Here is an 18562-nt window from a genome sequence, read left to right as displayed (position 1 = left end):
GAGCTTGTCTTCCCCTCATCACAAACCAGACCAACCATAATGATAAGAAACTTTCCTCATCACATCGTGCATGCCAACATGGCAAAGCGCGTTGGATCACATACGGAGCCTAGAAGGCCATAATCTGTGCAGCGGTAATCTCTCATCTCTCTCCTCTTCCCCCACGCTTGCAGTGAGAGTTCTCTCACACAATGTACATCTGCACTTTTAGTTTCCCCAGTTGGTCGCTGATCTTCCCGATTCCTTTCTGTACGGTTATACTTCCAGATCATAACTGGAAGTAGTCTTCTAATTACATTGATCCAATCAAGATATTCAGGATGCCCTAATTGCTCATCGGTGACCCTTTCATCGAGTCAGAGGACCAAGTGCAAGGGAAAACTTATCTAGGCAGTTAGCGAAGCTGCCGTTCTTATACTAGATTGTCTCTTCTGAGAGGGCAGGTTCAAGTCATCCGTTGCGCACGAGAAACACACCATGCCGGTAAAATGGGATATAGTGGCTTCACTGGCGAAGCGCATCATTATTCCTACAACAGCCTCTACCACCCCAGCTGAGGTCGCAGAGCGTCAACGAGACCCATGGTCTCAATCGGGCAAATATGGCCAGGGTTGGGTCTACTTCTCCGTTGTMCTACTCGCTCTTGCAACCATCATTCGGTTCTACCATGTTTGGAGCGATAAAATGAGAATCGCATTGTACAAGGAAGATCTGGTGAACGCACCGCAGGGCAATTATCCCCAGGACGAGTACGAGCTTCCAAGTGCCGCCACCGACAGCTCCACTGCACAGTTCTTTCCAGCGCGTGGCCCTTTACCCGGGGTCAAGAAACAGCAGTCGTCGATCTCAACCATTGCTCCGTTGAATAATACAGTTGCCTTCTTGCGATGGATATTCTACCGGCCTCTCCCGGTGCTGCGGCTTGGGAAGCTGCGCATCGTTTTCCCGTCGCTGGGAGCTTCTGCTGTCGTGCTCGCAGCGTTGGTCTTCGTGACACTCTATTCTTTCGTACCGCAGCCGCTGTACTACTCATCTATTACAATCGGATCTCCGCCGTTGGCCGTTCGCGCCGGCATGATCGCCGTAGCTATGGTGCCTTGGATTGTCGCACTCAGTACCAGGGCAAATTTCATCAGCATGCTTACAGGTTTTGGTCATGAACGTCTTAACGTGCTCCATCGCTGGGCAGGCTACCTGTGTCTGTTCTTGAGTTTGGTACACACAATCCCATTCTTTGTCACGCCTATTTGGGAGGATGGGGCTCTCATATGGTACCAACAATACCTCCCGCGCAACGTTTGGGTCTACGGGACAGGCCTGGCTGCTCTGGTGCCGCTGGTATTCCTATGTATCCATTCCCTTCCCGCGCTTCGAAGAGGGATGTACGAGCTCTTCCTGTTTATCCACCTGCCCGTCTCGGTCGTCTTTGTTGCCATGCTTTTCTGGCACTGCAAGAACTTTTTGGCATCGTGGAACTATCTGTGGGCGACCATCGCCATCTGGATCATGTCGTATGCTGTGCGACTCTTTTATCTCAACTGGACGAACCCTTTTCGCATGTCTTTCATGATAGGAGAAGAGTCAGCAGTGACCATCCTCCCTCATAATGCCATCAAGGTGACCGTTGCTACCAGGATGCGATGGAAACCAGGCCAATATGTGTACCTTCGCATGCCTGGAATTTCCCTTCTCGGTCGACATCCTTTCACGATTGCGTCCTTATGCAGTGATGACTTTCCGTCAGAGTACGGGGAAAACTACCGCGACCTGACCCTCGTCTTCCGTCCTTTTGGCGGCTTCACGCGAAAGGTCTTGGTGAAAGCCTTTGAGTACGGGCCCTACAAGACGTGGACAGCGCTCCTAGAAGGTCCCTACGGAGGAATGCGGCGGGAGATGGCCGCCTTTGACGACGTGATCTTCTTCGCTGGCGGAAGTGGCATCACGGCAATTGCGAGCCAACTGTTGGATTTGATCAAGAAGATGCGTGACGGGAAAGCTGTCACGAAGCGGGTCCGCGTCATCTGGGCCCTGAGAAGTCCAGAGGCCATCGAGTGGTTCCGAGAAGAATTGCGAATCTGCAGAGATCACGCTCCCCCAAACACGGTGCACTGCCATTTCTTCCTGACGGGGCCGACGCAGGACGACTCCGGAGAGCAGCCTGGCCATGACGTCGTCCAGGAAAAGATCTACAACATGCTTTCCGGCATGGATAAGCGGAACTCGGCATACATCCGCGAAGAAGCCGCCGGGGACCTCGAGCGCGAGAAGGAGCTCCGTCGCGAAAATGAAGACGCCATCACTTCCTTGCCCCGAATATACACTTCCCCGGTCATCAACAGTCGGCAATTCACGTCATTGCCCGGCTTGCAAACCGGCCCTGCCAATGTTCCTTTTGACTTTGGATTTGCGAACGCCCCTTCTCCACCGCAGAAATCGACGCCTCGATTCGCATCACTTCCCTTGCAGAGGCGGGATGGCTGGCGAATTGACCATGTCCGACCAGATATCCCACGCATGCTCACGGAATATTCGCAGACATTTGGCCGCCGGACGTGCGTCTTTGTCTGTGGGCCTCCGAGCATGCGAATCGAGGTCACAAAAACCGTGGCGCGGCTCCAGCAGCAGGTGATGATGGATTCTCGTAGAGATGAAATCTTCCTCCATGCAGAGAACTACAATATATGACGAGATGGGACGAGATGAGTTAATGACTGTAATTAGCGAAGTACGCCGCTTTACGCAGCGAAGTTGATATCCGCGTTTTGTTCTTGTGTTTGGCGATGCATCTCTCAGACATCGCACTATTCGAGTCTGCTTGTACATTCATTCTGATATGGTTGCGTTCATTTGTAAATACAGCACTTCATGAACTTGGAATATATGACTCTGTACAGTGCCTCGGGCATGAAATCGATGCAAATGTGTACTTCTAAGCACAAATGTCAATCTAGAGCGCGTGCAACCAATGTCTGTGCCTGCGTCTATAGCTCGGTCAAAACAGTTTCTCATAAAGGGAGGGTATCCAGGACGGCAAAACAAAAGCTGAACATATCGACAAAAAATCACGCAATGAAAGCATTGAAGAAAAATGAGGAAAAGGAACGCGTCGGCTCAATGTCTCTGTGGTTCATCGTCCGCCTTCCGTTTTCTTTGGGGGGCATCATCCCCTTCCAGGATACTGGACCCCGTGAATTGCTGGACTCCATGGGCATCCGGGTCATCGCTATCCTCGGCCTCAACTTTCTCCCAGTCCTCATCTTCGTCCTGGCTCTTGGAATCATTTTGGATCGGCTGAGGCTGCTCTGTGCCGCTCTGGGGGGTTCCATCTGCGTCATCACCATCATCACTCCACCGCAGAACCAGTTTGACGATCTTCGCTCCAGAAGGCTTCAGTCGGCGGTAGTAGTTCTCCACCAGGCCCTCTTCTACCTGGAATCCTCGGGCAATGTACCATCTCAGGCCCTCCTCGTTGGCTTCGTGGACATGCGCCGTGACAGTGCGGATGTTGTAATGTTTCACCAGCTCTGATACATTATAAGAAGAAAAGGATGAGGAAGAAAATGAATTCGCAGGCGACGGCGGAGAAGCGAAGAGTATAGAATTGAGCAGGGAGGCCGCAACCCCACAGCCTCGATACGGGGAGAGAAGATGGAGAGTTTGGATGTAGAGATTCGTTGGCTCCGGCTTTTGCGAATGAGGACTGGTTTCGGTCCCTACGGACAGGCGTTCAAGTCGGCATCTGATGCCTCCAATAACTTTGTCTGTTCCTGTGCTTGCGCCTAAGCTCGACGCGGCGGGTGACGGGGTGGTAGACGGTGCCGCAGCTACGGGGTGGTCATGGTATATTGCGACGCGCGAAACCGACGCGATGACGGGGTCGGTGATTGTTGCCGTGTAGAATGAGTTGGGATAGCGGATGGGTAGGAGGAGACCCGTAATACGAGTCAACGAGGGGATATGCGCGGTGCTGACTGGGTCGATGGTAATGTGGGGATGGGGAGTCTGGTAGCCTGGGGAGATGGCATGAGGATACGCGTGAGGTTGGAACGTGGGATCCCTTGCAGCTGGCGGTTTGAGACGCGACGCTATATTTGGTGTAGCAGAAGAACTCGAGGATGGTGGAAGAACTAGTGAGGGAGGCTGCATTGGAGGTCTGCTGTGCCTGGGGGAGGGAGAAGACGCGGGAGGGGAGAGGGGTGGAGAAGTGGGCGTTTTGTTGGACTGGTGCGCCTTTGCAAAGAACTGATATGCCATAGCTGAGAAAAGTCAAAGAATACTCAAAGTAGTAGAACAAGCAGTCATGAGGAGCAGAGACTAGGATATCAGAGAGTAGGCAGCACAGTTGGAACGAAAGGAGGGACGCAAACAGCGGTGCTGGGACTTTGCGACTGTTAGTGTTGTAACACTGGAACCGCGCGGAGATGCGATAAGATAAGATCGACTTTAGCCGGTCGGCGGAGACTTGCGAGAGCGAGAGGAGACACTGAGACTGAGATTTGTCCTTTAAAGAGCGACGAGCCAGCCTCCAGCTTTTACAGAAGGAGTTGCGCTCCCTGGTGGTGGAGATATCTCTTGTTTTTCACTTGTCGATTCATCCACTATTGATGCAGTCATCCTACTCACGAGCGTGAGGTAAGTGGTCATTCCCCGTCCGGAGTCTTGTGGCGCGACCTGTTCAGTCAACTGACGGTCTCCCTGCCTTTGGCGTTCCGCCCTCTACAGCACGAGTATTGTTCAGTTGGCTTGGCCATTCCTCACTACTCCCTCCGAATGTCCTCATCTTGTCAATAATACAAATGGACAATAGCGGTTGTTTCTATTGTGTTGCTCTCTCTTGAGTCCCCACTCGCAATCGTCCAACTCGACCCAACCTCTATCCGCTTTGGGGTATGTATCGCTTCAACACTCCACATCTATTCGGCGCATTGTCTATTCGATCGCATTGATGGCTCAGAGATTACATTAGGCGGTACATGGAATTGCTTTCTATTCAGAGGAATTCTTCCATCAACGTGTGGGTCGGTCACAACACATTGCTGGGAAGAGGTGCCGTAACAATACGCTATTGAGGTTAGTTGTGTTCGAACCTCTGCGTGCTTCTGGTCTTTCTATATATTGGACCAGCTTTACTTTCAAGTTTTCAACCTCTCCCGCTTCATTGCGTTCTTGCGTTTCCGTTCTCGCGTTTCCGTTCTCCGTCGTCGCTGTGATCCTACTTTTATACCATCTCTTGATCTCTACGCAAACATGGCTGCAGAACTTATCCCAGATTTCGTCCTTGCATCTAACCACTCTGAAACAGAAGATCACTTGGCCAAAATGGGTGATTCGAAGGGAACAGAAGCTCAGGGGAGTTCCCCGCCTTCAGGAACCATCGCGAAGTTGGTAAGCTGGCTCCTCTTTTCTCCACTTGCTGCCTCCCGAGCATGGTGCCTAGGAGCGTATTAGCTGACCAGCTCAGACCTGCGACATCCTCAATGAGACGTTCTACAACATCATCCATGACATCGTTGCTCAAGTTCATCGCGATGAAAAGGTCACTCGCATGCGCTCCGCAGTAGTTGTTGCCAGGCAGAAAGCCGAAGAAGAAGTAGCCAGGCGTCGTGAAGATGCAGGGGCCAAAGCAACGGGATCCGTGGATTCAGAAGACCTCAAGGACATCCGGGTGGAAACGGACGGTGCGGTGTTCGAAGATGGCAAGGTCTTTCTCAAAGGCAATCCTCTTCAGACAACAAAGGAAATTATCTGTCCTGATTGTCGCTTGCCACGTCTGCTCTATCCAGTAACCGGAGTCGGCGCTCGTCCACCTCCAGATCCGTATCGCGAATACTGCCAGAATCAGCCACTGATCACGAAACCGGGGCACGACGTGCACGGGAATCCCTTCGCTACGGACAAATTGAACCCAAAGAAGAAAAAGCAGACTAACGCTTCCAACACTCCCGCTTCTAGTCCTCCGACCACTCCTGATAGCTCTTTCAAGCAGGCCACCCAGGAGAAGGTGTCATATCCCACCGTGAAATGTCCCAACTGTCCGAGATACTTTGTGGTGACGCGAGTTGCTCAGCATCTGGACCGTTGCATGGGTCTATCAGGTCGACAGACCAATCGTAACAGAACGCCCATGGAGAATGGCAACAGCTCTCCAATCACGGGACCTCCAAAGCGTCCACTGGCGGACGATGACGCACCACCAACTCTGACGAAGAAGAAGAAGCTCAACACCCACAAAAAGCTATCTGGAAAGAAACCACCCCTGCCTCCAAGCAGCAAACTGAGAAACGGTCTGACCCCTGATATGGCTGCAGCCGCGGATGCGGCGGCGTCTGGAGACGTTGACATCAAACGTGAAGCCAAAGACAACGCATGAGCTTATCATCCTTCCCCTGGCCACCTTGACCTTGCTTTTTTCTGGTTTCTGCAAGGTCACTTACTTTGAGGATGAACCCTCTGAACATAATTTCCATCCAAAGTTTTATTTCCCTTTGTCCTTAACGATATTGACGTAAATATTGGGCATCACAAGGCGTCAACAGGAACCTGCTCGGATACTTTAAACATGCCTGGCTGAACGATTTGGGACATATTTGGCGACCTTTTTTTTTCTTTTCTCCGTTGCTTTCTTCTGTCTCATTTGTGGCTTCTTACTCTGGGATATTTGTTTTTCTCTGCTTGTCCGACCAGTTAGTCGTCGGCATAGACGATGGAGCACTGATATGTACAATAGCCTGGCAACACCAGCCAGCTCCTCGATAGCGCCCCGCATGGAACATTGCTTGTGATTTTATCAAGTGCCCTCTTCAAGTAGTTGACTGGTCCAAGTCATGAATAGAGACGCCAGCCTTTTACCTCTTAATCATAACATTTGTGCAACCATCAACTGTGGAGTCTAGAATCAGCTCCAAGCTGAAGCGGATATTGCCGCAAGACGTGCGGACCCGCAGAAACCCACCGACGATGCGCTTATCGAGTCTCGTCATACCTCGCCTCATTTTTGAACCTTTCAGTCTTATTGTCATGAAGGTAGACGAGTCACTCACTTTCTTTCAATAAACTTTTTCTGAGCTTATCCACTGAGTCCGCGCGCAGAACATGAGTAACTCAAGCCTCGTCGCGTGGGCAGTTCCTCGCCTGGCCCAGCTTTTACCGCTGGATGAGGAGTCCTTGACACAGATTATCACTTACTCTGCCAGTCTTCCAAAGGAAGAAGGTGCCGAGCATCTCAAAAACCTCCTCGGGGACTCCCCCGCAGCCTTCGAATTCATCGCCTCCTTCAGCGCCCGACGAGACCAAAACCAAACCCGATCCACCGTACCATCGCCAGCTCGAGGCGGGGAAGAGCAATCCGCAGCGGCCGACGCATACACCACTGAAAATGTGAATTCTGGGACAAGAGCCGGAGCCAAGAGGGGCAAAAAGCCCAAAGCGCCTCTTCACAGCGCGGGGCCCGTTCGCAGGCCTGAGAATTTCGGGAATGTGGCTGGAGGTTATAGGAAGGAGGATCAGGACGAGGATTATATGTCAGCTGCGTCGGCTCGGCAGGCGAGACAGGATACAGCTGTTTTACGGCCAAAGGGTTCAGCTTCTTCGCTACAGGTTCCGCAGCAGCAGAACGCGTTGTCGTCGCTTGACTCGTCCGCTGCATCGTCACGTACCCAATCTCCCGCACCGCGGTCGTCTGGTACTCCTAAGAACCCACCGTCCGCGTCGGGACCGGTGCTATCAGATCTCCTGCCCAATGTCAAGTCGAAAGCTGCCAAGCCATCTTCCCGACAGCACGGAAGCGGAAGCTCAGCCACCGGAGGCTCATCTAAAGCATCGCTTACAACAAACAACATCTCCGACCTGACGGCCGCGATTGCTGCTCTCGAAGTCTCTACGAATCCGACCTTAGGCGGTGGCAGGCAAAAATGCAGTTGCTACGCTACAATCCACCCGCTCTTTGAACCGGCGCCGAACTGCCTGAACTGCGGCAAGATCATCTGCTCCCTCGAAGGTCTCCAGCCATGCTCATTCTGCGGGACGCCACTCCTATCAAACGAAGAAGTGCAGAGTATGATCCGGGAGCTGCGCGCGGAGCGCGGACAGGAGAAGATGCGGGCTCACAATGAAAGTGTCCACCGGGAGGGTGGGCCAGGCCCAACTCCGGTGGGAAACAGCAAGCTTGACGCCGCCAAGGCGCACCGTGATAAGTTACTTCAGTTCCAGGCGCAGAACGCCAAACGCACGCGGGTCGTGGATGAGGCTGCGGATTTCGAAACGCCGAATGTTGCGTCTACGCTCTGGATGAGCCCCGCTCAGCGGGCGCTGGCGCTGAAGAAACAGCAGCGGATACTCCGGGAGATGGAGGAACAGGCGCGGCCGGAGTGGGAGAAGAAGAAGACCGTCATGAGTTTGGATATCAAGGGCGGTCGGGTGACTCGAGTGTATCAATCTGCCGCGCCTGCAGAGTCGAGCTCGGCCGCAGAGGAGAAAGATGAGGACGTCGAGGATGTTTCGCACGAAGAGTCGAAACCAAGTGGCGGTGAAGCTTTCAGTCGGAACCCACTACTTGCAGCTGGCGGGCTGCTACGACCCGTTTGGAAGGCTGCGGGAGACAAGCAGGCAGAAGGGGGGAGCACAAAAGAACGCAAGCAGGCATGGCGGCGCGTCCAGGACGACAATGATGACAATGAACAATGGATTCTCGATGGTGGCTTGCACGGCTATACCACTTAGCTTCTGAATATCACCCTATGAACCCATATGGAACCAAATCCTCGTCTGCACGGCAGAAAATGGGCACGCCTCGAACTGCTGCACATTGGCAGATACTGCGCACACATCCTCCATTAAGTACATCGCCAATCCTTAGCCGATAGCGGCGATCTGGCGTCTCCCAGTATAAAGTGCGACATCGCCGCGCGACGTCTATGTAGCGGTATACTGATGGAGTAGTGTTGCGCGAATTCCCCGCGCCTATTATTGCCAAATACCCGCATTTGCTCCGCGATCCACTTCAGTGGGTGCTGAAGGTCTTCTATAACCCAACTGAGGTCGGATATCAACGGTTGTCTTCAGAATGAATAGTGGATACAGTCTCCTCAAGCCGAGTTACTTCGGGCAGGAGATATAGTGCACTATCAATGGTGACTGAGATTATTGTCGGCATCAGGTTGACAAGATGAATAGAAGCATATTCTCAATACGAATGCACCCATATCCCTGAATTTCCGTAAACCAGAGTATCTACGTTGTATACTTAAGCTTAAATCAGCAGGTGTCGCTGTCTCTATGATGTACTGTACAAACAGCCCTCAAGAAGAACACGTAATATTTGCACATCCTGACGCTATAAACATCTTAGTCGTCGGTAATAATTTGATGCTACTTACTCGTTCTTATCATTGTCAGCAGTCCGCAAACGATGACCGCATGGACAGCGGAAGTACGCCCGCATCTAACCGAGCCAGCATAAGATATAAAGAACCCTTTGGCTGGACATTTGAGGGCCCTTGCGCACTCAGTGGAATACTACCTCTACCTTGGTCGATTCCCCATTTCATCATTGCTTCTAGCTCCTTCGTCTTTGCGGGGAAAGTGGGAAGACCATTGGAGTGAGACCTGCCTCGGTTGAGCTCGGCTAGCATCGGTGGTTGCAGTCGTCGGCATCATCATTCATCATTGTTTCATCTGCTGCTTGGAAATCATGCTAGTTCAACCATTATTGGAGAATTTGTCAGTCTGGGGGACGGTGCAAGGGCTTTTGTTTCTCCTAGGGGGTTTGGTAAGTCATTTACCCTGAAGTCGCCGGATTTATATTCACGCTATGCTATGATCATGGGTACCAAGTGCTGATATTCGGGGGCGTAGACAGTAGCATATATCACGTACAATCGATTTTTCCACCCTCTACGCTCTATTCCCGGACCTTTCCTCGCTTCCATAACCCCCTGGGTACAACTATACCACGGCCTGAAAGGCGACCGACACCTATGGCTTCACCATCTACATGAGAAATACGGATCCCATGTCCGGGCGGCGCCCAACTTCGTCTCGATCAACACGGACCGCGGCCTGCACGACATTTACGGCCATGGCAAGCGGCTCCGCAAGGCCAATTTCTACAATGCCTTCCCCGCCATCAAGGGCGTGTACAACACGCACAACGCAATCGACAAGGCGATGCACGGGCGCAAGAGGCGCGTGCTCAGCCAGGCTTTCTCGGACCAGGCGCTGAAGAGCATGGAGGATGTGATGCTGCTGCATGTGCGGCAGCTTTGTGAAATTCTGGGTGGTGGGCTCGAAGGAAAGAGTGAGAAGAGCGCGACGGCCGTTTTCAATATCGGAGATTGGTTTAGCTATCTGACGTACGATGTGATGGGGGAGCTGTGCTTTGGAAAGAGCTTTGACATGCTGGTTTCGAGCGGACGGCGGAAAATGATCGACCTTGTGGATCGCGCTGCCAATCGGCACTATGTGGTATGGCCCTTGTTTTCTCTCCTAGTATTGACAGACACTGACGAAGTCAAGTGCGGATTGTGGATGCCCCTCGACACCTGGCACCTAGACCAGATTCTCATCCACAAGTTGACCAACGACCGATGGAACTTCATCATGAAATCCCGACTCGAAGCCAACGAGCGGGCCAAGGAACGGACGCAGGCCGGCCACGAAGCCAAAAAGGACTTCTTCTACTACCTGCTCAACGCCAAGGATCCCGAAACCGGCAAGGGACTGACGACGCCCGAGCTCTGGGGCGAGGCGAACGTCCTGATGATCGCCGGCAGCGACACGACATCCACCACCATGTCCGCGACGATCTTCTACCTGGTCCGCACCCCGCGCGCCATGGAGCGGCTCCGCAAGGAGATCCGCGAGAACTTCTCCTCCGTTGAGGAGATCGTCACTGGGCCCAAGCTCAACGAGCTTGTCTACCTGAAGGCATGCCTCGACGAGGCGATGCGTCTGGCGCCAGCTGTTCCTGGCGCGCCCCCGCGCGAAGTCATGGAGGGCGGCGCCATGGTCGATGGAGTCTTTCTTCCTGAGGGTACGGACTGCGGGACCCCGACGTACTCGATCCACCGGCAACCGGAGTACTACCGCGAGCCCGAGACCTATGTCCCCGAGAGATGGATCGAGGGCGCGACATGCCAGGCTGGTAACGAGTCATGGACGACCAGCAAGGAGGCCGTTGAGCTGGCGCGCAGGGCCTTCTGCCCCTTTAGCATTGGGCCGCGTGGGTGTATCGGGAAGAGCATGGCGTTCATGGAGATGCGGATGACCATTGCGCGGTTGATGTTCCTGTTTGATTTTGAACTGGCCGATCACAAAGGTGAGGACGAGAAGGGGCAGCTCGCGCTGGTGGATCACTTCACTAGCGCCAAGTACGGGCCGAATGTCATTGTCCGGAAAAGGGTCTGACTCTGAACTGTGAACGTGATACGCGGATGGTTATTGTAAAATTGCATGAGCTATGACAATCAAGCATTTGATCATTATAATATTATTGGCTTGACGATCACAACTAGAGGTAGTCCACACATTGTAGTCCGTACTCCGTACAAACAAAAGACACGGTTGCCGCACGTGGCTTGGCCGGCGCTGGCGCTACGCTTGTGTTTATGCAATGTAACTCTAGCATATGCTAAACCGCATGCAAGTTACAACGTCTATCTACATACTCAATCCTAACCAACCTCCAAACTTTATGTCTTAAACAGGGATCACAGCAATGCTCATATGAGCTCATGCGTATACCCAACACAGAATGCCCTCCCCCCTAACAACGACCCTAATCCAATCCACTCTCCTGAACGCCCTCTCCAACATCCTCGCCCAAATAATCGCCCAGCACAAAAAAGACGTAAGCCTTCCTCATGCTTTCTTAGTGTCAATGACAATTCTGAATAAAGATGCAGGGCCCATTCACCCTCAACACCCTTGCCCTCCTCCAATTCCTCACCTACGCCATCATCATCGTCCCCATCAACTTCTCCTGGCAGAAGTACCTGGAGGCGAGATGGCCGGGGTTCCCGGGGAGGAGTAGGCCCGTTGCTGCCACTGGTGCCGAGACCAAGGGCGGCGCTGGCGCCGTCGTTGTAACGGTTGATCCGGGGGATCTGCTGCCGGTCAAGGAGAAGGAGAAGCACGACCCGCACCTGGTATCAGAAGCACGATGGCGCTGGCGCTGGCGCTCGCGCTCGCGCTCCGGGCTGGGTAATTTCCTCATGAAATTCTTCCTCGATCAGACTGTTGGGTCGGTGATGAATATTCTCATGTTTATTGTTTTGATTAATGTGCTCAAGGGAGTGGGGTGGAGGAGGATTCGGGAGTTGATTTTTGAGGTACGTCTGTTCCTGCCTTTTATGTGAGGGGGGGTTATTGACGAGGGTAGGACTTTGGGCCGATAATGATTGCCCGGCTTAAGTATCGGCCTGTTGTGTCGGCGCTGTTGTATACGGTTGTTCCTGTGGAGAGGCGCGTGGTGTTTGGGAGTGCCTGTGGGGTGGTCTGGGGGATCTATTTAAGCCTGTATGCTGCTGTGTAGGCTTGATGATACAAAACATAATAATAAAGGAAGGATGTTTTAATTCGTCTCTAGCTAGGTCATATTCACTCATTAGATGTTTGTCATCCTGCGCCATGGCGATAAACTAAGCGTCAGGTCATCTAAAGACGGCAATGACAGTCCGCCCTGTAAGCAAGTCCCCGCCTCCAACGCCTGGTCCATTTCAGCATAAGTCATATGCAATAGCAATCTATATTTGCACGGCAATCCCAAGTCTAAGCCGGGAGTGTCTCGATCTTCTTCCCCTTCACGGAGAGCCACTGCACTGGAATCGCTCCGAGTATCGAAACCGCCGACATGGCAACAGCAACATAGAACGACTCGGTGATGGCGTTACTGTAGGCAACGAGGACTGCTGGTAAAATGTCCTCGGAAACAACGTGCCGCAGCATGGTTGCACCAGTACCCGCGACTTGTGCAGCATTGACACTAGGCACCTGGACGGCCAGATTCTTGTACAGTTGGTTCTGGAATACGTTCTGCCCAACCGAAACGAACAGTGCGCCTCCGAGAGTTTGCATGAACATCACGATGGACGTCGCACTGGGGACATCCGTGTCTTGAACTGCAGTCTGCACCACAATCATTGGTTGCTGGAGTCCGAGGCCAATCCCAAGCCCAGCAAGGGCCTGGTACCCTATCCAAGCAGCATGGCCGGAGTCGACCTTCAATGTCGATAGCAGACCGGCCCCAACCGTGATCATCACAGGGGAGGCCAGCATGAAGGGCGCGTAGTAGCCAATTGCAGAAACCATGGCCCCAGAGAGGAGTGACATCAGAACTGATCCTAGCAGCATGGGTAGATTCATGATACCAGATTTGGTCGCCGAGACGTTTTTGATGGCTTGGAACCAAATCGGAAGCTGTACAACCAAAAGTCAGTCAACCCAGATCCTCGAGCACAGAGTGTCCAGTATGCACGTACGTAGTAAACAAACAGCATGAATGCAGCCGATACACTGAAGCTGTAAAATGCAGCACCCCAGACGTTACGGTTCTTCAATATTCGAGGAGGCACCGTAGCGTTCTCCTGCGCCCATTGCTGCCGAGCCATGAAGATCACGATTAAAACTCCAAACACGATGAACAGAGCGATGATGCGGGCATTGCCCCAATTGTACTTGGTGCCCCCCCATTGCAGAGCCAGTAGCATGGAGATGATGGCGGGGAAGAAGATGAAAAGACCAGGCAGATCAAGCCGCGACAGCTGATCCTTGAGACTCGACTTATCCTTGTATGATTTTGGCGCCTTGAAAAACAAAAGGATGAAGAGCCAAGTCAAACCCCCGATAGGCAAATTGATATAGAAACACCATCTCCAGGTGACATGGTCGGTAAAGACACCACCAATCAGAGGCCCAGCCACACTGGAAATGCCAAACATACCACCCAACACACCAGTGTAGATTGGTCGTTTCTGCAGAGGCACGGACTGGGAGATAATCAGGATTGACCCAGTAAATAATCCAGCAGCACCCAAACCGGCTACCGCACGACCAATGATCAGCGCGACAGAATTAGGAGCGACGCCGCATATCAAAGATCCAATCTCGAAGATGGCTATCGCACTGAGATAGACCCATTTGGTAGAGTAGAACGTGTAGAACTTGCCGTATGGAAGTACCAGGCAGCAAGTGGTCAGCATGTAGGAACTTGCATACCAACCGACATCTTCCAAAGAGTTGAACTGATCTGTAATCTTGGGAATCGCCGTCGCCAGAATAGTATTGTCCTAGTGAACCCGATTCAAGTCTGTTAGCTTCTTACTCTTGTCCCTTTGGAAAGTAAGATGGCTCTAGAGTACGTACCAAAGACATGCAGAAAATCACAAGGCTGATACTGGTCATGACCAAGGCCAGCTTCCATGATTTCAGATATTCTGGCTCTTGTTTTTCATCCCCATGGCCCTCGCTGTATTCCATATCCATTGCTTGGCCGTCGCTGCGCCTCTCAGGAACAGGCGACTCGGGATATTCAAGCCCTAGGGAGGACTCCACTAGCGTACTCTCCTTGTCAGATGACTGTCGTCTTCCTGGTGCATTTGGCTCGGAAGTGAGCTTTGTCTGTGAGCTATTTGGGCCATGATCATGCTGCGAGTGGCTGTTCGCTGTGTTCTCCATGACGAGAGGGTGGGTATCAGAGTCCTTCGATATCAATGCCGACAGCAACGCGGAACGACTGGAACTGAGTTGAACTTGAAGAACAGTAACTTCACAGAGTCTAGATCAAAGCATCAAGCCAAGTGAAGGAGGCAAGATTCGTTCCAAGCAAGGTTCGAATCCACGTTGACCAGCTTCAGACAAGGGAGCAGGTGGTGGCGTTTTGACTGCTTGGAGAAGTAATGGACAGATATCTGACTGTGTGAGCCAAAAAATGAGACCAAGTCGTTCTCAGCCCATTGCAGGATAACGGCAATGGCAAAAAGCAGGAGAGGGAGCAATGACTAAACGGGGATTGTTTGTGCAACCCGCCATTCACTGGCGGGCCAGTCTTTAGAGTACATCCAGGTACCTACCTTAATGTAGTGGCCATAGCCTAACATACATACCGGAGTTATGTTCTTTGTCCATCCGGTATGGTACGTAAGCAAGTAAACAAAGAAGGTTTTGCAATCAAGGAGAGATGTGCTGACGGGCTGTCAAGTATCCGACCAGAGGATGTATCCATCAAACAAAGGTATGCATTTTCCCAAAAGGGCGAAGAATATCATCTTATGCATTGAACCCATGTCTTAAGACTGGCGAAAAGCCCGGATGACCAGTCTTCCTTTCTCAGGAATTGTACGAATGTCAATCCTGGATCTACCCGGTGATCCTTGCGCACATCTAAACAATGAAGCATTCCGAATGTGGCTCCGCGTCTCAACGATGGTTGCCATGGACCTCGCATCGACGTGTAATCTCTCCCTACCTTACTTTCATTGCTGCCTCTCTATTCCAGAGTGTGAACTGGCTCTTCGGAGTCGGAAGTCTGTTGCCGAAACAGATCATCTCAAGTAGGTACCTAGTTGTCTGCATCGGATTAGGTTCGAACAGGTTCCGTGTGCATGCAGATCAACCCTTTCCCCAATCACACACACTTTAAGTCTACCATAGAGGTAATAGTCGAAAGCACCGACTAAACTCCTAATAGGCACACATATACTCTTTGCTTTTTCCATTGCTGATCCTCCAAGGCTACTAATCCCTCTGACTCAACCTCGATGGCCCCAAGTTGCTCCTTTTGTACGCATCAGACCCCATCAGACATGATAAAGTGCACCAGCAAGAATGGAACATACCGATAATATTATCCTTCGGTCGATAATACTCTACTATTATTTCACTTCAGACATAGTAATCAAGCAGAGTGCCCTGTTCCATGATCATCCCTTATGATCGACACCACCAAGCCCTAGTTCGCCGCCCCTTGCTTGTGGCTTACAGTCACAGACATGGTCTACGTAGCCGTGTATCTATGGTTCCACGCCACCAGACAAGGAGATTAGACGAGTGTATTAGAGGCTAGACTAGATAAAGGCTCAAACTTCCGTCCACTATGCTGTGACTATTGCAGGCTGATTTTGTGCGTGCTTTGCTTTGTCTAGATCTTGGGAGGGCTTATTGTACATGGCGATAGACTTTAGGGAATATTAAGCCAAAGCTAATGTGCGACTCGACGAGAATGAAGATCTGGATGGAGCAGGTACGTACTCCATACACTGCAGTATGCATGGCAGTATGTGTGAGCAGTAAGATACATTGCAGAGGAATATGTATTTGCCATCATATGACGATAGTTGTATCCAATGCTCAGCTCCATTTTTATGCACATAGCAGTCGTGTAACAATATTCCTCTATAGCTGAAGAATTGCAGAAACAGCGAGATCTTCTGTTCCCTTCTACGGTACTCTTCCCTGATGAAGGCATTAGATGAGCAAGGCAGATGAATGATTCCTAACACTTGATATATCCCATACTATGGGTAGTACAACGCCGCTAAATGATGATATTGATACACCTCCAGTCTCCAAGCCTAGCCTCCCAACACCAGATCAATGCAAGGATGAAGAAGTCCATGCATATGAGAGCTCAACCGCTCGATTCCCCCACCGAACGCGAACTGGGGTTTGGTCTTGGAAAGCTGGGCCTCCTGTACATCCTAGACCGAGCAGGCCCAACCTGCCACGAATGATGCCGCCTAAGACTGGCAGCGTGAAGAAGTGTGCTTGACCAAGATTGCAAGCAGGTGCTTCGTTTCAGTCAAGTGCGGAAAGTTGCAAAGACCATCGGCAGAACGCAGAATAGACAATACTTCGTATCGGCATTAGAATTGTGTTCCATTTTTCCATTTTCTTTTTTTCCTTTTCTCCACACTTTTATTTCGACGCAGACCCAGATTCATGCCTGCTGGCGACAAGAGCAATCAGGGCAGCACCGACTCCACTTCCGTCTTTGGAAATGCCAATGCGCACCTTCTTCTCGCCAGCGGCACCCACTTCAGGAACCTCCCGCAGAGCGGCGCGCATGTGTTCCTCAAAGTTGGGGTAGAACTCGACCAGACTTCCATCCACACCGATGTCGACCATGTCATCCGTCTCTAGTTTACCGGTGGAGATGAGGATAGCAGCAAGTGGCACAGCACTGAGACGGGCGGCACGCTTGCCAATCGCATGCACCAGGATTTTGACGGCCTGGCAGTCGGCGTCGCTAGGGTTTTCGATCTTCAGGTGATCCTTCAGAGCTACCTTGACTTCCTCCATCCTATCGGTCTTGTCGGCTTCCACCAAGCTGAGGAAGCTGGTGTCGATGCCCCACTGCCTGTACAGGGGCGAATTTTCCGGAGTGACAACTTTTGAGGATTGATTTGGCTTGAACAGACCAAAGGCCTCATCCTTGTGCAGATCAAGAAGAGCCCGGCGCAGGATCTCACCCAGGAACATACCCGAGACACGTTTTTCAAACATCTGGATGCCCGGGTTGTTGCTGTCTTCGTCCAACTCCTTGTCCCATTTCGTGTTGGGCAAGACACTGAGGTGGTTATCAAAGCTGCCCCACTCGGCGTTGAMGATCATCGCTCCGGTTGATTTCTCGTAATCCGAATGTTCAATCGTCCCCAGCTTGGTGATCCGGTCGAGCTTCTCGACATAGGCACCATTGGTGCCAGTGCCAAAGATGGCGCCAATGAAAGTTGAAGTATCACCGGGAGAGGTGTAGGAGCGAGCCATCAGGGTTCCCACGGTATCGTTGACAAGAGCGGCCACGCGAACGGGAAGATCCAGCTCGTCAATGGCGTTTTGCAGGAGTGCGCAGACATCGTGACCAACGGCGTCGGGGATGTTGAAGCCCTTCGTCCAGCGAATGAGGGTGCCCTTGTTGATCCCCAACTGGCGCACAGGGAAACTGAAGGTGAAGCCCAGGTCGAAGAGATCCTGTTCATGATTTGGCTCACGACGACGTCTCAGATGAGTCTCAAAGTGTTCGTTATGATGGATTCGCAGAAACGACTCAATCTGGCGAGCTAGGAACAGGAAAAGATCCTTGGAAGTACCCGAAGCCATCAGTTCGCGAGGGATCATGATCTTCGACTGTGTGAGGTTGAATGTGGTATCTCCGTGAAGATCGATTGAGCACACCCGGAAGTTGGTGCCTCCAAGATCAACAGCAAGGTACAAGCCCTGCCAAACATCTTCTAGTCAGTCACCTGCCGGATTTTTCGGTGGTTTTGACGAGAGAAAAAGTACCTTCTCAGTACCGTTCGGTACAGAAGTGACATAGGTAGGAATTTGGCTGAGTGTCGTGTGCTCCTTGGTGAGCCCCTCGCGCATCTCTCTGATATACTCCTTGACACCGCTCTGGACCTGCTCGGCGGAATAGTCAAACTGGCGCGCAATGCGCGTAGCTTCGGTCACTAGAGGCGACGACATGGCGTATCAGATCGGAAAGGGCTCTACCGGGGAATCAAAATTGGGGGAGGAAAAAGAACGGGAAGAAAGTATGTGGATAGGAAGTAAGAATTGAGGATGGGTCGAG

General features: G+C 51.9%; 8 protein-coding genes across 8 annotated transcripts; 5 read left to right on the top strand and 3 right to left on the bottom strand.

Annotated features, from left to right (window-relative positions):
• Window positions 1-477: 477 nt before the first annotated feature.
• Asppvi_009172 (putative metalloreductase transmembrane component) lies at window positions 478-2685 on the top strand (the record flags this gene model as incomplete). Its single annotated transcript, XM_043305030.1, has 1 exon — window positions 478-2685. The coding sequence occupies one exon, from the start codon at window positions 478-480 to the stop codon at window positions 2683-2685; it is 2208 nt and encodes a 735-aa protein (XP_043160965.1).
• A 426-nt stretch (window positions 2686-3111) lies between these two features.
• Window positions 3112-4254, bottom strand: Asppvi_009171 (uncharacterized protein; the record flags this gene model as incomplete). The annotated part of the gene is made up of 1 exon (XM_043305029.1): window positions 3112-4254. The coding sequence occupies one exon, from the start codon at window positions 4252-4254 to the stop codon at window positions 3112-3114; it is 1143 nt and encodes a 380-aa protein (XP_043160964.1).
• Window positions 4255-5247: 993 nt separating this feature from the next.
• Window positions 5248-6370, top strand: Asppvi_009170 (SGF11 family protein; the record flags this gene model as incomplete). The annotated part of the gene is made up of 2 exons (XM_043305028.1): window positions 5248-5385; window positions 5462-6370. The coding sequence occupies 2 exons, from the start codon at window positions 5248-5250 to the stop codon at window positions 6368-6370; spliced, it is 1047 nt and encodes a 348-aa protein (XP_043160963.1).
• Window positions 6371-7092: 722 nt separating this feature from the next.
• Asppvi_009169 (C2HC5-type zinc finger protein) lies at window positions 7093-8718 on the top strand (the record flags this gene model as incomplete). The annotated part of the gene is made up of 1 exon (XM_043305027.1): window positions 7093-8718. One exon carries the CDS (start codon window positions 7093-7095, stop codon window positions 8716-8718), a length of 1626 nt encoding a protein of 541 aa, XP_043160962.1.
• Window positions 8719-9688: 970 nt separating this feature from the next.
• Asppvi_009168 (cytochrome P450) lies at window positions 9689-11403 on the top strand (the record flags this gene model as incomplete). Its single annotated transcript, XM_043305026.1, has 2 exons — window positions 9689-9766; window positions 9853-11403. The coding sequence occupies 2 exons, from the start codon at window positions 9689-9691 to the stop codon at window positions 11401-11403; spliced, it is 1629 nt and encodes a 542-aa protein (XP_043160961.1).
• A 346-nt stretch (window positions 11404-11749) lies between these two features.
• Window positions 11750-12529, top strand: Asppvi_009167 (uncharacterized protein; the record flags this gene model as incomplete). Its single annotated transcript, XM_043305025.1, has 3 exons — window positions 11750-11845; window positions 11901-12326; window positions 12377-12529. The coding sequence occupies 3 exons, from the start codon at window positions 11750-11752 to the stop codon at window positions 12527-12529; spliced, it is 675 nt and encodes a 224-aa protein (XP_043160960.1).
• Window positions 12530-12765: 236 nt separating this feature from the next.
• On the bottom strand, window positions 12766-14670 carry Asppvi_009166 (MDR family MFS transporter; the record flags this gene model as incomplete). The annotated part of the gene is made up of 3 exons (XM_043305024.1): window positions 12766-13413; window positions 13476-14282; window positions 14359-14670. The coding sequence occupies 3 exons, from the start codon at window positions 14668-14670 to the stop codon at window positions 12766-12768; spliced, it is 1767 nt and encodes a 588-aa protein (XP_043160959.1).
• A 2238-nt stretch (window positions 14671-16908) lies between these two features.
• On the bottom strand, window positions 16909-18456 carry glkA (glucokinase glkA; the record flags this gene model as incomplete). The annotated part of the gene is made up of 2 exons (XM_043305023.1): window positions 16909-18207; window positions 18274-18456. The coding sequence occupies 2 exons, from the start codon at window positions 18454-18456 to the stop codon at window positions 16909-16911; spliced, it is 1482 nt and encodes a 493-aa protein (XP_043160958.1).
• Between the last annotated feature and the right edge of the window lie 106 nt (window positions 18457-18562).

The sequence above is a fragment of the Aspergillus pseudoviridinutans genome (assembly GCF_018340605.1).
Source record: "Aspergillus pseudoviridinutans IFM 55266 DNA, scaffold_6, whole genome shotgun sequence".
Classification (NCBI taxonomy): domain Eukaryota; kingdom Fungi; phylum Ascomycota; class Eurotiomycetes; order Eurotiales; family Aspergillaceae; genus Aspergillus; species Aspergillus pseudoviridinutans.
The sequence above is the reverse complement of the archived record's forward strand: the minus strand, read 5'-3'. Positions and strand labels throughout refer to the sequence as shown.